This window comes from Phoxinus phoxinus, assembly GCF_949152265.1.
Source record: "Phoxinus phoxinus genome assembly, chromosome: 19".
Classification (NCBI taxonomy): domain Eukaryota; kingdom Metazoa; phylum Chordata; class Actinopteri; order Cypriniformes; family Leuciscidae; genus Phoxinus; species Phoxinus phoxinus.
The window spans coordinates 9577474-9590861 of NC_136894.1; the positions used below are offsets into that span (position 1 = coordinate 9577474).

Genomic DNA, 13388 nt, shown 5'->3' on the forward strand with positions numbered 1-13388 from the left:
GGTGGGTTTTTAGTAGCCTATTGTAATATTGTTACATTTACATGAATAATGAAAGTAAAAAAATGTAATTAAAAAAAGTATTTTTTACATTTTTATATTTGATTTATCACTCCATTCCCCCCACAATTTCTAAATAAAAAAAAGAAAAAAAAAGATGTTTCTATGTTATTTTGACTATTTTTTGTTATGACTAAAGGACTAATGTAATAAAGCGCAGTTGTAAAACCTGTATGGCATGCAGTTGGTTTCATAGGATATCCAATGAGCAGAATACTGTATATGTGCTTGCTTATGTTTCCATAAGTAATGGAAAGCATGGTGAACAATAACAGCCCATGTGGTGTTTCCTCCCAATACCACAAGATGGCGCACAAGTGAGACAAAAAAAGAATTACGCACAAAATCATAACAGCCTAAATGTAAATTACACATTGAGTGCTGCTCGAACTATAAAACTGATTTATATGACTAAAAAATTATTTTAGATTTTCAAATAAGCTAAATTGTTACCTTAAACTGGTTGATTGTAAGAAATCAACCCCTAAAAGTGTTCATAGGCTATTTTGTAGGCTAACTCATTTCGTACATTTGTTGAATAGGCATATTTTACTAAACATGCGAATGTGGTTGTCATGTCGCCTTTTAAGTGATAGACTAATTAACCTGAAGTAGCCTGCTGAATTAACTAGTTTATTAAGGAGCTTAGACGAACGATTACGAGGACGAGCAATCAAGCCAGTCTAGGGTATTCAGTAGTTAGATCTCCGGTGTGTGAATGTGTGGTGTGCGTGAGTGACAGCACGTCCATCACGGGGTAATTGTGTATTGATATAGCACCACTAATTGTTCTGACCCTTTGATATGCCTCCTTTCTTTGACAGGAGTGGCTCACTTTATGTTTATTCTCTTGAGTCATTTAATTCGTTTTCATGTTGTTGACGTATAGCCTGCCTTTTCTTCACTTTTTTTTTTTTAAGTTCAAGCAAGACTCTTTAACTGGGACTATTTTTTCACAAATAGTTATGTTAAGAGGAGATCCTACATTTCCCCCCTGCAAATTATCACCAACCATGTCTCCATATTTTCTTTTGTGTTTATTAATTTGTTAGAATCGAACTGTGAATAACTTGAGTCGATTATTTTAAATAAATTGCTCAAAAGTTACCAAACGGACGGAATAGTCGTGATTTATTAGTGATTCGGATGAGATAGTTCACCCAAAAATGAAAATTCTGTTATAATTTACCCCTCCTCATGTTGTTCCAAACCTGTAGGCTATGTTCTTTCTTCTGTTGACAAACGAAAATATTTTAAAGAAAAACGTAGCCATAGACTTCCATAATATTTTTTTGGATTTCCAACATTCTTTCAAATATATTTTGTGTTCAACAGAAGAAATAAACTCATACAGGTTTGGAAGAACTTAAGTCAGAGTAAGTGATGATAAAATGTAAATTTTTGGGTGAACTATCTCTTTAAGTAGTGTCTCCTCAATGAAACATGGGTCTCTACACACATAACGAAATGTATTAGAACACAGGGGACACAATTCTGGATGAAGTGGATATTACAAATAATACATTGAAACCAAAAATGGACACTCAACCTTTTTTTGGTTTCCCGCTAAACCATTTAACTTCTCATTCATAACCTGGGTAACGCTCACCTGTAAGCGCGTCTCTCAAACTTTAAACGCCATGAGCGACGTGAACAGGTGGTGAGGAGGTGTGTGCAAAAAGACGACAGGCTTGACTCTTCACCAATCAAACTCCAAGGAAAATAACACGCGCTCACTGAATTGAACCAATCAGCGCGTTGTTCCACACAGTGGGCGGAGCCAGCCCTGCTAGAATGAAGTGGAATGCCTCTCGCTGTGGAGTCAGTGAAACAGGCGCTGTTGCAGGGAGTGGATACACTTGTCGGTTCAGCTGATCTGAATGGCAACAATATTTTGGAAATAATCGCAAACACTGTCATCTACTGAGATAACGCGTAACCCAAAGATCGTATTAAATAAGGTGGGTACCGAACGAGATTTGATTCACATACGCGGGTGCTTACAAAGCTTAAATGATAGAAAAATAACATTTGTCTGTGCAATAATATAATTTAGAGTTAGTTAATATTTGGGTAACGAAGTTCTAGCCTTCAAGGTCGCGTTAAACATTTTTAGTGCACAAAATAATAATGGTTCTTATGTTGAATCACTTGTTGGAAGACAATAATGAACAAGATTCATGTCTTTATGTATGGAGATGTGCCCCTCCTAAAGCGCTTCTACAGATGGCCATAGAGATCTGCGACAGACTCGTGTTTTCCACGGATACATAGGCGAGCCTGTGCGTTTTTCTCTATTTGCAACTGGCAACTACTGTTGAACAATAAAATGACATGAATAGATGAACAGGAGCCTTTTGCGCACGAGGATTTTTACCGATGCGTAATTCTGGTGCCCCTGTGGCGCTACATGTGCAAATGGGCTTCCTGCTGTTTCATCCCTCATTCAACATCAAAAAAGCCACTGAATGACATCCAGCTAGTTTGAATCTGTCTGCCTTTTAGAATGACAAAGAGAGCAAAGCATGCTTACTTAAAATGAACAGCCAAGTATAGGAGAGCTGTAAAACTGTGTGTCATGGTGCTTCACTGCTGGCCTCATTGCATCATCTCCTTTTTCATTTGGTTTCAGGTTATAGCAGCAGCTTCTCAGGGGAACGAGAGAAGCCTTGTGAATATTTGGTGAAGCGGTAGCAGCAGCGACACCTGGTCCCCTGAGTCTCCGCGTTCGCTTTCATCCTCATCAGAGTGGCAGAACAAGATGGGGAATGGATTATCAGAGCCTCATGCCATCTTTCCCTGCCTGCCGTCCTTTCAGGCCCTGCACATTGTTATTCTCGGCTTGGACTGTGCCGGTAAAACCACGGTATTGTACCGGCTACGCTTTAATGAGTTCGTGAACACCGTTCCTACCAAGGGCTTCAACACGGAGAAGATCAAGCTGCCTCTCGGCGGGAAAGGCCGGACTGCGACCTTTCATTTCTGGGACGTAGGAGGTCAGGAAAAGCTCCGGCCGCTTTGGCGCTCCTATACGCGGTGTGCCGACGGCCTGGTGTTCGTAGTGGACTCGGTAGATGCCGAACGCATGGAGGAGGCCAAAACGGAGCTGCATAAGATCACGCGGCTACAGGAGAACCAGGGGGTGCCCGTGTTGGTGGTGGCGAACAAGCAGGACCTGCGCAGTGCGTTGCCTCTATGTGAGGTCGAGCAGATGTTGGCGCTGAACGAGCTCGGCTCTCACACACCCTGGCACCTCCAGCCGGCATGTGCCATCATCGGGGAAGGTCTACAAGAAGGCCTGGAACGTCTCCACTCCATGATCATCAAGCGGAGAAAGATGATGAGGCAGCAGAAGAGGAAAAGATGACTGTTCGGTGATGGGAATGTGAGCCGGATGTGGTGGTAGGCCTCTGTGATGGCTCCGCTGGTGACGTGCCGTGGGCCTTTGCGGCCCTGCGCTCCTGGAATTATTGTTTCAGTGGGCTGAGTTTTATCAGTCAGATGGTTCTGGATAAATATAGTTCAGAGACGCAACAAGAGGACAATATTGATTTACCACTATTGTTGGATTGTAGCAGCGGTGGGACGATCACATGGAACTTTTACATCAACACAGTGTTACGCAATGTCATGGGGTTTGTGGTACATCGAGGTCTCATGAAGGACAACATTGGACATGAACTTGTGAATGACAAAGACTGATCGCCGAAGAGTTGGTCTTTGCGTCTGTTACACGTATCCTAGCATTCATGTAATCTCGAAATGGAAGGATTGATTACCAAAGCTGCCATGGACAGAATGAAAAATCCAATGTATACATTCAGGTTGATGTGTTTCCCCCATTGGTTTTTATCCAGAATGGCCACCCGTCATTTTCTCTGAGTGTTTGTTGTCTCGGTGGTCAGGGGAACCGGAATAAGCTTTATGGATCGCTTGTTTGGGAATGCACAAATGTTTAAAGGTCGGAATCACAGAAAAGGGTATTTCGTCATGTAGTTCAACAGGCGAATGTGGTAATTGTCAAGATTTGTAGAGGTTAAAGGTGTACTATCCTTCTTAAGTAGTTCTGTTGACTGACACAACATGTTGGTGCAGTAGAGCTTCACCCAAGCTTGAGGACTACTTTTGTCATTTCTAGCGTGTACCCACATTGTGCGATTCCCTGACAAGAGATGTTTAAATGCACTTTAGAAATTCCCTTTTCTAATCTATGAACTTGCAGCATCTGATTTTTTTGTAAAGAGTTTATCATGCTACAAAAAAAGAAGTAATGTATTGCTTCGAATGAAGCGTTTTTTTTCTTTTGTTTTTTTAACTATCCACTGTTCCACATTGAAATGTGTAAGTTTGTCACTCAGTGCTTGTGTGTTGGGGATGTTCATATTTATGTCAGGATTTTGTACACTTTGAATAAATCCACAACTACACTGAACATGATCATGTTTTGAGTTCTCATTATTACTTGTTGCATGATGAACTCATGCAAATTATCAAAGTTTATGACCTGACAACTTTCTGATGACATTTTTCGTCTGATAATCGTTTGACGCAATTTACATATGAGTCACTAAAGGTTGTTCCTCACTGGGACATGCAAAATAGGTGACATGACATGAACTTTGTGTGTCCCGTTCTAGGCATGCGACCAGACAGGATGAACTTTGTACTCAAGTCTGTTGTCGAACAAATATATTAATGTTCGGTGCTTCATGAGTGCAATATTGCATCTTCATACTGAGTCTGAAATTTGTAATTTTTAAAAATGTAGTCATTGAGTCATGGGTCATTTATGTTTTATGACGCAATGCTTATTTTTTTCTTTGGAATTTAATATTTAATTTAAAAATCACAATTTAAATTTGTAATGAATTTACAAATTCTGTAATTCATACAAAGGATTTAATTTCTATCCAAAAATGTCAGGTTGATACAACTGTTCTGATATCATAATTAAAAAAAAGAATAAAAAAAATTTACAAAAAAAAATTACTTGTTTTTTTCAAAACTTTTTTTGTAAAAAAAAATTCAAGGGATAACGATAATGTTATTTTTAATTGATTCATAAACCACATGATATTTTAGACTACTATGGATACAAACTAAAGAACACATTTCGAAAAACTAGATTTTAGGAAATATTATTCTTTATTGTGAAATGGTTCTTGTATAACAAGCCAAACCAACTGAGAGTTCACGCTTAATTAAACATGAATCAAAAAAGACTTCACAGATGGAATTTGTTCGTTTACAGACTGCGATATGTAACCGCTCAGAGTTGTTCAACACAGTTGATTTTGCCCGGAGCCCCACAGAGTCGCATGTTATGTTTGGAAAGGATCTGGCACAGCCGGTTCTAGCACAAGAACACTTTCCCTGGGAACAATGAGGCTTTAACGCAGGGAGAGGGGCCTGTACACCAGCTGACCAGTTCAAACAGGAATCCTTCGCTGGACGCTGGTCTGTTCAGCATTCTCATGGCAGCTGGATGACAGACGCAGATCCCGTGATACTGGCTTCAGAGATAATAGAGGTGGGATTGGCTTCTAATTGGGTCTCAAATCATGAAAAATGCAAACGTGAATCCTCCACAGAAGCCACAGCATCATGCTCAGTGGAAAACCTTCTGGTTTGGTGCTCGTATAAGGAGACGGTAAAAAGAACTCAATTTAGCATCTTAAAACATATTATATGTTTTTATTTATTATACTGTCCTGCATCATATTTGCTGAATGCTTACTAATTTTAGGGTGCTCAAAAAAAGTGCCTAAAAGTTTGCTCTAGCACATCACACAAAATATGATGTGAATTTCATTGCATTTTGACTTTAGGCAACCATTTGTAAAGTGAGGAAGTCTTGTATTAACCCTTAATCACCAGAAAAACTGCTATAAAGGTATGATTCCTGTCTTCCTCTGAGCCAGATTAGAACTATTTGTTCAATTCTCAGCTGATTTTCACATGACATTAATGGATAGAATTATGGCCATTGGCTGAAGAAAATGCAAACATGACAGATGTTTTCTGAAACATCTTTCTTTCATCTGTTTAACTTGGCATCCAGACAGTGACAACATATTACAGATTTTATGAAAAAGGCTTATTTAAAAAAAATGGGATGGGAAGTTTTTATAAACTCAGCATCATTAAGGTAATAATAGGGTTACACTTTATTTCGATAGTCCACTTTAGACATTCTACTAAATATAAGTCACTTTTCAACTACATGTCAACTAACTGTCATTAGAGTATTAGTATACAGTCAGTGGACTGGTAGGTTATGGTTAGGTGTTAGTGTTCAGGTTAGTAGAATAAGTTGACTTAGTTGCCAAGTTACTTAGTCAGTAGAATGTCTATTGGGGGACCAACAAAATAAAGTGTCAGCAGATATTAAGCAGACAGTCTACTAATACTATAATGACTGCTAGTTGACATGTTGCAAAGTTACTTATAGTTAGTAGACTGTCTAAAGTGGACTATCGAAATAAAGTGTTACCAATAATAGGCCCCTTTATTTTGCAGGGCTGTGTTATATTTTGGAGGGCAACAACATCAAGTCTCAGTAATACAGCCTGGTTGGTCACGGGGCTTTGGAGAGAGGTGTGATCTGGCTGTCTGACTGTCTGCTTTGATTTGTTTGAGAACAGCGCTTGAGCATTATACCTGACAACCTCTGCTTCACAAGTCATGCAGATGAGCCGAGGAATTTTAATGAACCGGTGTGTCGTGTCTTTTGTCTTTGCATGAAAGTACAGCTACTAATGCTGGTTCTTAGGGGGTATGGCATTATGCCCAGAGCCCCTTGGTCTATTCCACTAAAACATCATTTAAGCGGGGCAGAGGTTAAGCTTGTATGCCGTTCTCATGGCTGTTCAAGGAAAAAAGCCCGGTTTATCAGAATCATACTGAGGTTAGCAGTTCCCATACTTTCCTATCGCTCCTGACCCTTCCTGTACGCCGCTGTGACCCAGTTCAGGCCCCTTTCCTTCTGATCTTGTGATGTAAGTGACGTGGGACTGAAGGCCCAGTGTTGGTAAAAGAGATCAGAAATCAGAACAGGCTTCCTGTTTGCTCCACCCCAGAACACGCTGACTCAGGACATGGCATCGTACACTCCCTACACCGAGGGTCCTGCACTGTTTCTTATCATAAAAGAGCCACTTAGACTTGTAAAACTGTAGCTCACGGTCATCAAAGGTACTCATTAAGGCCATTTGGGAATGTAGAATCAATCTGGAACACTAACCTTTTTATGTACAGCAGATGTTTGCTGTAATTTGGTGTTCCAATGACTTGCAGTGGAGCTAGTGTTTCTAATGAGAAATCTCATACATTTCCTGTACATATATGATTGGTGATGATACATGAAGAGTTACCTCCTCGGTTTGAATGGGCATGATGCCTTTGTTTGACATAACTGTAAGATTGAAAGCGAGACAGATTTGACACCATTTAAACTTGTTGACAAACATCTCAAATGCAAATTTGTGATTTCAGGGCAAAAATTATGGCAAAATTTCCCATGTTGTGACTATATATACCGTTCAAAAGTTTGGGGTCTGTAATATATATATTTTTTTGTACTTTTATTCAGCAATTAACCTTCTGTGATGCTTGTGCGGTGGTCAAAAAAAACAAAAACAATAACCCCCCTTAGGGTAAACAGAACAGAACCAACATGAATGTATTGCAGATATCATTAATTCAAGATTTTAAAGTACAACATAATTCAAGAATTTATTCTGATTCAAGGGGAATGCCAAATCCTGACTGCATGAGTGGAGGAGCTGGGGATGGAGGAGGGTAATTCGCTCCTGAGAAACGTGATAGCTGCTGATAATACTGAAGGAGCTTATATATGTATACAGTGATAGGCGTCATATTTCTATAGGTAGACGTGGATCAGCTGAGAGTCAGCGGATGAGTGCTTGACTAACGTGACCTGCCAGAACTGACGCTACGCTTCATTTTTAGACCAACGACCTGAAAATGACATTTCCAACTTAAATCTGTGCTCTAAAGCATTCAAGATTTATGACAGTTTAAGTTTGGTCTCTTTTTAAAGAAAACACTTGGCACATTATTGCTAAAGTGAAACTAAAAAAAAGTTATAGAAGTTTACATTTATTATTTACAAAAATACTATTTATATATATATTTTTCGAAACATGTCTTACTCCAAAACTGTGAGAAATTCAAATCCATGATTCTAAACAAGTTGTGCTCCAAATTTTAGGCTGATATTTCATAAAATGAGCTTTTATTTGGGCGCAGTACCAAACGTTTCCACTAAATTAAATTGGTCTCCCATTCATTTCAAATGCAGTCATTTTTGACAGAAAACAATACAAGTGTGAACCTTTTCGGATCATGTTCATGATTTCCTTTTGTGTTTGTTCACATACAGTAGGAAGTGCTCAAACCTTTACCAAGTTTCGTACTATTCCCATGAAGTAAAACATTTCAAAACGTAAACATTTTCAGGCAAAAATGACAGTAAAGACATAATGTTACAAAACATTTCTATTTCAAATTAATGCTGTTCTTTTGAACTTTCTATTCATCAAAGAATCTTGAAAAAAGTGTCCAGGTTCCCACAAAATATTAAGCAGCACAAATGTTTTCAACATCGGTAATAATCAGAAAATTTCCTTAACAGCATATGAGAATGATTTCTCAAGGATTATGTGACACTGACAATCCAGCTTTGTCATCAAATGAATAAACATTTAAAAGAAAATGAAATAGAAAACAAAATAATATTATAAAACAAAAGAAAATGCTAATAATATTTCCCAATATTACCGTTTAGCTGTATTTTTTATCAAATAAATGCAGGTGCCTTGAGTACAAAATACTTACAAAACTTTCAAATATTATTCCAGCCTCAAACTTTTGAATATACAGTATATTTAACTTACTTGATCAGTGTGTCATGACATATTGACTAAAAAAAGGTTAACTGTTGCTCCTAAACGTTTTGAGCTGTAACTGAACTATAAAAATATACACGTATGCATGTAAATAGATCATGTGATGTCTTGTACATGTATATATATATATATATATATATATATATATATATATATATATATTTTTTAAGTTTCTTGATCAGATGAAATTGAATTTATTATGTTTAAGCCATAGCCAACCAGCACAGTTTCAAACTCTTTTTAATGCAGTGGTTGATTGATAGGTGGTCCTACGAATTAGCATTTACTGCCTCCTAATGTGGGTTGAGTAATTAGATCACAAAATGTCTTGGACATAAACTGAAATGGATGGTAATACCAGAATCAAAGAGGTCCTTCAAACAGCACTATAATCAACACTTTCATTTGTGATCCTGCTTTTAGATGGACCAGAGATCCCTGGCAGAGTTAATGTTTAGGCCCTTTAATGGCTGGCCATAAAAGTGTGTGTCTCATTTGTCAGTGCTTAAATTCTGATTAACATATGTTTGAAGTCAGTCCATTTATCTGCGATGTCTGACAGCAGGGGCGAGGTGTGAATGTCTAAACGCAGGGGTGAGTGTGGTGTGAACGGCGATAGGCCTGGGTGAGAGGGGAAAGCAGAGCGAGATAAGTGCTCCACCACTCCCTGCCTTTCCTGAGAAGCACAACGTCTCCCGCCCTCCTCTCAACGCACACGCCAAGCTATGACGACACAGTTCCTTTAGTGAACTTGTTACTGGATAATTTAATTTTATTGATGTTCAGAAGTAATTATGCATTGAGTTTAATTGCACTGAGCAAAATGGGAGGTAATCACTTGGAAAATGTAGAGCTGGTGCTTTCACAAACTGCAAAATCCAAATGATGGGGTTGAAATATTAGAATTAGACAAGGAGAGGACAGTCTTTTAGAATCAAAACCATCAGAAACTATCATAAACTTTTAGTGAGAACACCTCTCTTTTGTGAAAAATGGTTTGAATGACGCTCAGTTTGGCTTATGCAACTGGTGGGACAATTTCATGGCCTAGTGATCACCTTCCGGTGAGGGTGTTTAAAGGATGTTTATGTTTATGATTTAAACAATTTAAACCAAGATTTGAGCTAATATCAAACAACTGTTTTATGTTGATTTAATCAATTCTTATATAATAGGCCAAGAATTGCATCATGTTCTTACTCCCTTCATTTTGCCCCTCATGCACCCCTCCTCTTCAGATTCAAGAACATTTAGCAAAAGGGCTTAACATTGCTAAATAATTAGAATTATTATATACTTAAAAAAAATGAAAGTATTAAATAAAAAACATTTGGGAAGTAATAGCGGCATGATTTAAAATTCAGCATACATATCTGTAAGCACACGAGAGGCGGCGAGGGAGAGACAGAGAGAGAGAAAAAGAACAGAGAAGGAGAGAAATGAAGAATACGTGTGTAAGCGAGTATCCCTCAGTATGTCTGACAGTTCAAAGCCGGGCTGCACTTAAAACAAAACCTCAGTAGAATTGTGTAAGTATTCAGTTTGAAGGTGTTCTTTTACTGTCCTTCAAAACGAACTGTGATTCTTGACAAATGCCATCATTCATTTATCTGGAGACTGGTGATGATGAGCGTGATCTGATCTATAGTGTATATAGTAAAGTGTGGTTATCTGATTCTGAACCACATAATAATGAATGTAGGCAGAAATAAAACTATAGTCACATTAATAGTCCCCCCCCCCCCCCATTGTGGTGCAATTCATTGCCATATCTGTCCTTGTTTTTTGCATGTGTTTACTCTGTAACCTCTGATACGAATTTAAACATTATAAGTAAAACATTCAAATAATATCCAAATAGATCCATAAACACTAAAATTAGAACAACACTGTTCAGTCTTTTCATATTGTTTATCATTATGTCTTCGCCAAAATCTGTATATGAGAATAAAATATTACAAAATATGGAAGTAAAGTTATAAAGTTGGCTCCAGGCGGAAGCATCTAGTGTAAAACATGATTATAACAAGTATAGATATAATTTGTGGTGTTTGTTTAAAGTATAATTCTGGCCTTTGGATGGTCCCTCTGGCTGGAGGGTGGGAGAGGATGACAGGGCAGTTGCAGTGGACACAGGAACTCAACTGTTGTGTTTTGTCTATAGAGAGCCTTTGTTAACACAGAGGGTGTGGATGTCCAGGGCTTCCTGTCATGGTCTTGAGAGGGCTGTACAAGGGCAGTTCAGATAAGACTTTAAGTCAAACAGAAAGGCGAAGAAAATGGGTGGAAGAATTTAGTGTAGAGTAGTTCATCAATCAAACCTTTGCAAATGCAATTTTGCAGCACTCAGCTGTAACAATGTTAAATTCCTATATGTTCCTATTATTATATGATATAGTTGATTATCCAAATAACAATAAAAGACCAATGGAGCATATGCAGAACTCAAAGAAAGTTTACTGGTCCAACCACAAAAATGACACCCACGTTTTTTTCAGGTTTCAAATTTGTCTACTTTTTCTGAATAATACCTGGAAAATATACAATGTAACTTCATGACGAAAGGATTATATATTAAATATTACAATCTTACTGATTATCAGAAGTTATTTTTGGTATTACGACAAAACCTCAACTATGTCAGTCAATTACATAATGTTACCATGGTGACATTTTGTTATGTTATCAGGAATGAGAGTAGTTAGTCATATTGGCCTAGAAAATCGCAACTTTTCATTTTCTGTCGGTCTTAGTACACGATGTAACTACAGAAGAGTCAAGTTTTAAATAGGAACAAAATCAAAACTCTTTGGTCATTTTTTTTTTAGAGAGATGCTAATGGTCTAATCAGATTCAATGATCTATGCTAAGCTATGCTAAAAGTGCTACGGCCAGACCCGGAGATCGGCTGAATGGATTCGAAAACGGTAAAACTCAAATGTTTAACTCTAGGGGAGTTGGAAAATGAGCCTATTTCCAAAAAAAGTGGAGTGTTCCTTTAAGGGTGGACCTTCATGCTTACTTTTTTCTTCTAAAAATCATGTTATCATACAACAACATTGCACAAAATCTCCATCTCGTAAAATAGTTAAGTTTTCCTGTGAGATCGGGTTGGGCCATCCCAGTCGTGACATATTTGACCTAGTCTTTCCTGCAAATGTACCTCTCCTGCCTTTTAAAACTTACATAACCTTTATTTACGCCCTTCCATCTCCCCCTGTACAGTGAACCTCTGCCATGTGCCATGTCATCCTCTCTATTAAACATTTAGACATTTAAATAAACACCTCCGCACCTCCACCGTGAAGCCACTCCGTCTAAGAGCCTTTTAATGTCTGTGCTCTCCTTCTTCATCCATCCCTTTCGCGTGCCAAACCTTTTCCAAAACACCTCAATCCCCCTGATCTGCCTGAAAACAATCCCACCTGGAAATTATTTAGCGTTTCAGTTCCAGTGCACAGCAGTTATGCTCATACAGCCAGAGGAAACACAGGCTTTACTACTGCATTTGCTCAGAAAATGCCTTTGGGTTATGCAACTGTTGGCACAGCGCTTCAGCAGACCTCTGTGAGAACACACAGTGTGGAGATAACGCTGGAACCTGTGAGTGTCAGGCCGCTTTAAAGCCACTGTAAACAAACCTCTGAAAGCCGGCAGCTCAGCTCCGCTTCGCACTTGGATCTGAGGTAGACAGAGCGCTGAGTGAATGGCAGCTGTCAGGAACAGGGACGAGTGAAGAGATGTGTCTGAGTGGGACAGCGGCGTACGGCGGATGTTTATTTGAGGGAACCAACAAGATTATCCTCTCAGCAGGTGAGAGTATCTGAGCTCCGGGTCATTAGATGCCACAAGGAAATGAGACATTGTGAGACTGCAGAAACACGTTTACGCAGTAAAATACTCCATTTACGGCTGTTCTGGGTGATCCAGTTTCAGCATTAAATACAAGTGTAAATGGGGTCCAAAACGTTTTATGAACAAATGACTCAAACCACAATTGAATGAAATCAAAAATGCATGCGACAACATCGCATTAGTAGTGTAAAAAGTAGCAGAGTCCAATTAAGGCAAGTCATGTGACTCTGTGGCCATTAACCTGGCAGTTATTTGTAGTCATGCAAGTACAGGTCTTAACTGGGTGTTATGAAATTACATTCATAACACATTATGAAATTACATTCATAACAGCAATTACATTTCAAAACACATTTTAAATCGGAAAATGTGGAATCAATAAATGATGCCTGATTTTTCTCTAAATAAATAAATCGTTTTTCAAAGAAGCCTCTTTTGCTCACCAAAGCTGCATTCATTTGATATTTTTTTTGATTGATGTTTAAAAAAATACAGTAAAAATAGTACACAAGTTTTCAGTATCACATGATCCTTCAGATATCGTTC

At 38.4% G+C, this 13388-nt stretch overlaps 1 protein-coding gene across 1 annotated transcript; it reads left to right on the plus strand.

Moving 5' to 3' along the window:
- The first annotated feature begins 1674 nt into the window (after positions 1 to 1674).
- arl4ab (ADP-ribosylation factor-like 4ab) lies at positions 1675 to 5271 on the plus strand. The gene is made up of 2 exons (XM_079589922.1): positions 1675 to 2018; positions 2690 to 5271. Exon 2 carries the CDS (start codon positions 2819 to 2821, stop codon positions 3422 to 3424), a length of 606 nt encoding a protein of 201 aa, XP_079446048.1. The 5' UTR covers positions 1675 to 2018; positions 2690 to 2818; the 3' UTR covers positions 3425 to 5271.
- The last annotated feature ends 8117 nt before the right edge of the window (positions 5272 to 13388 follow it).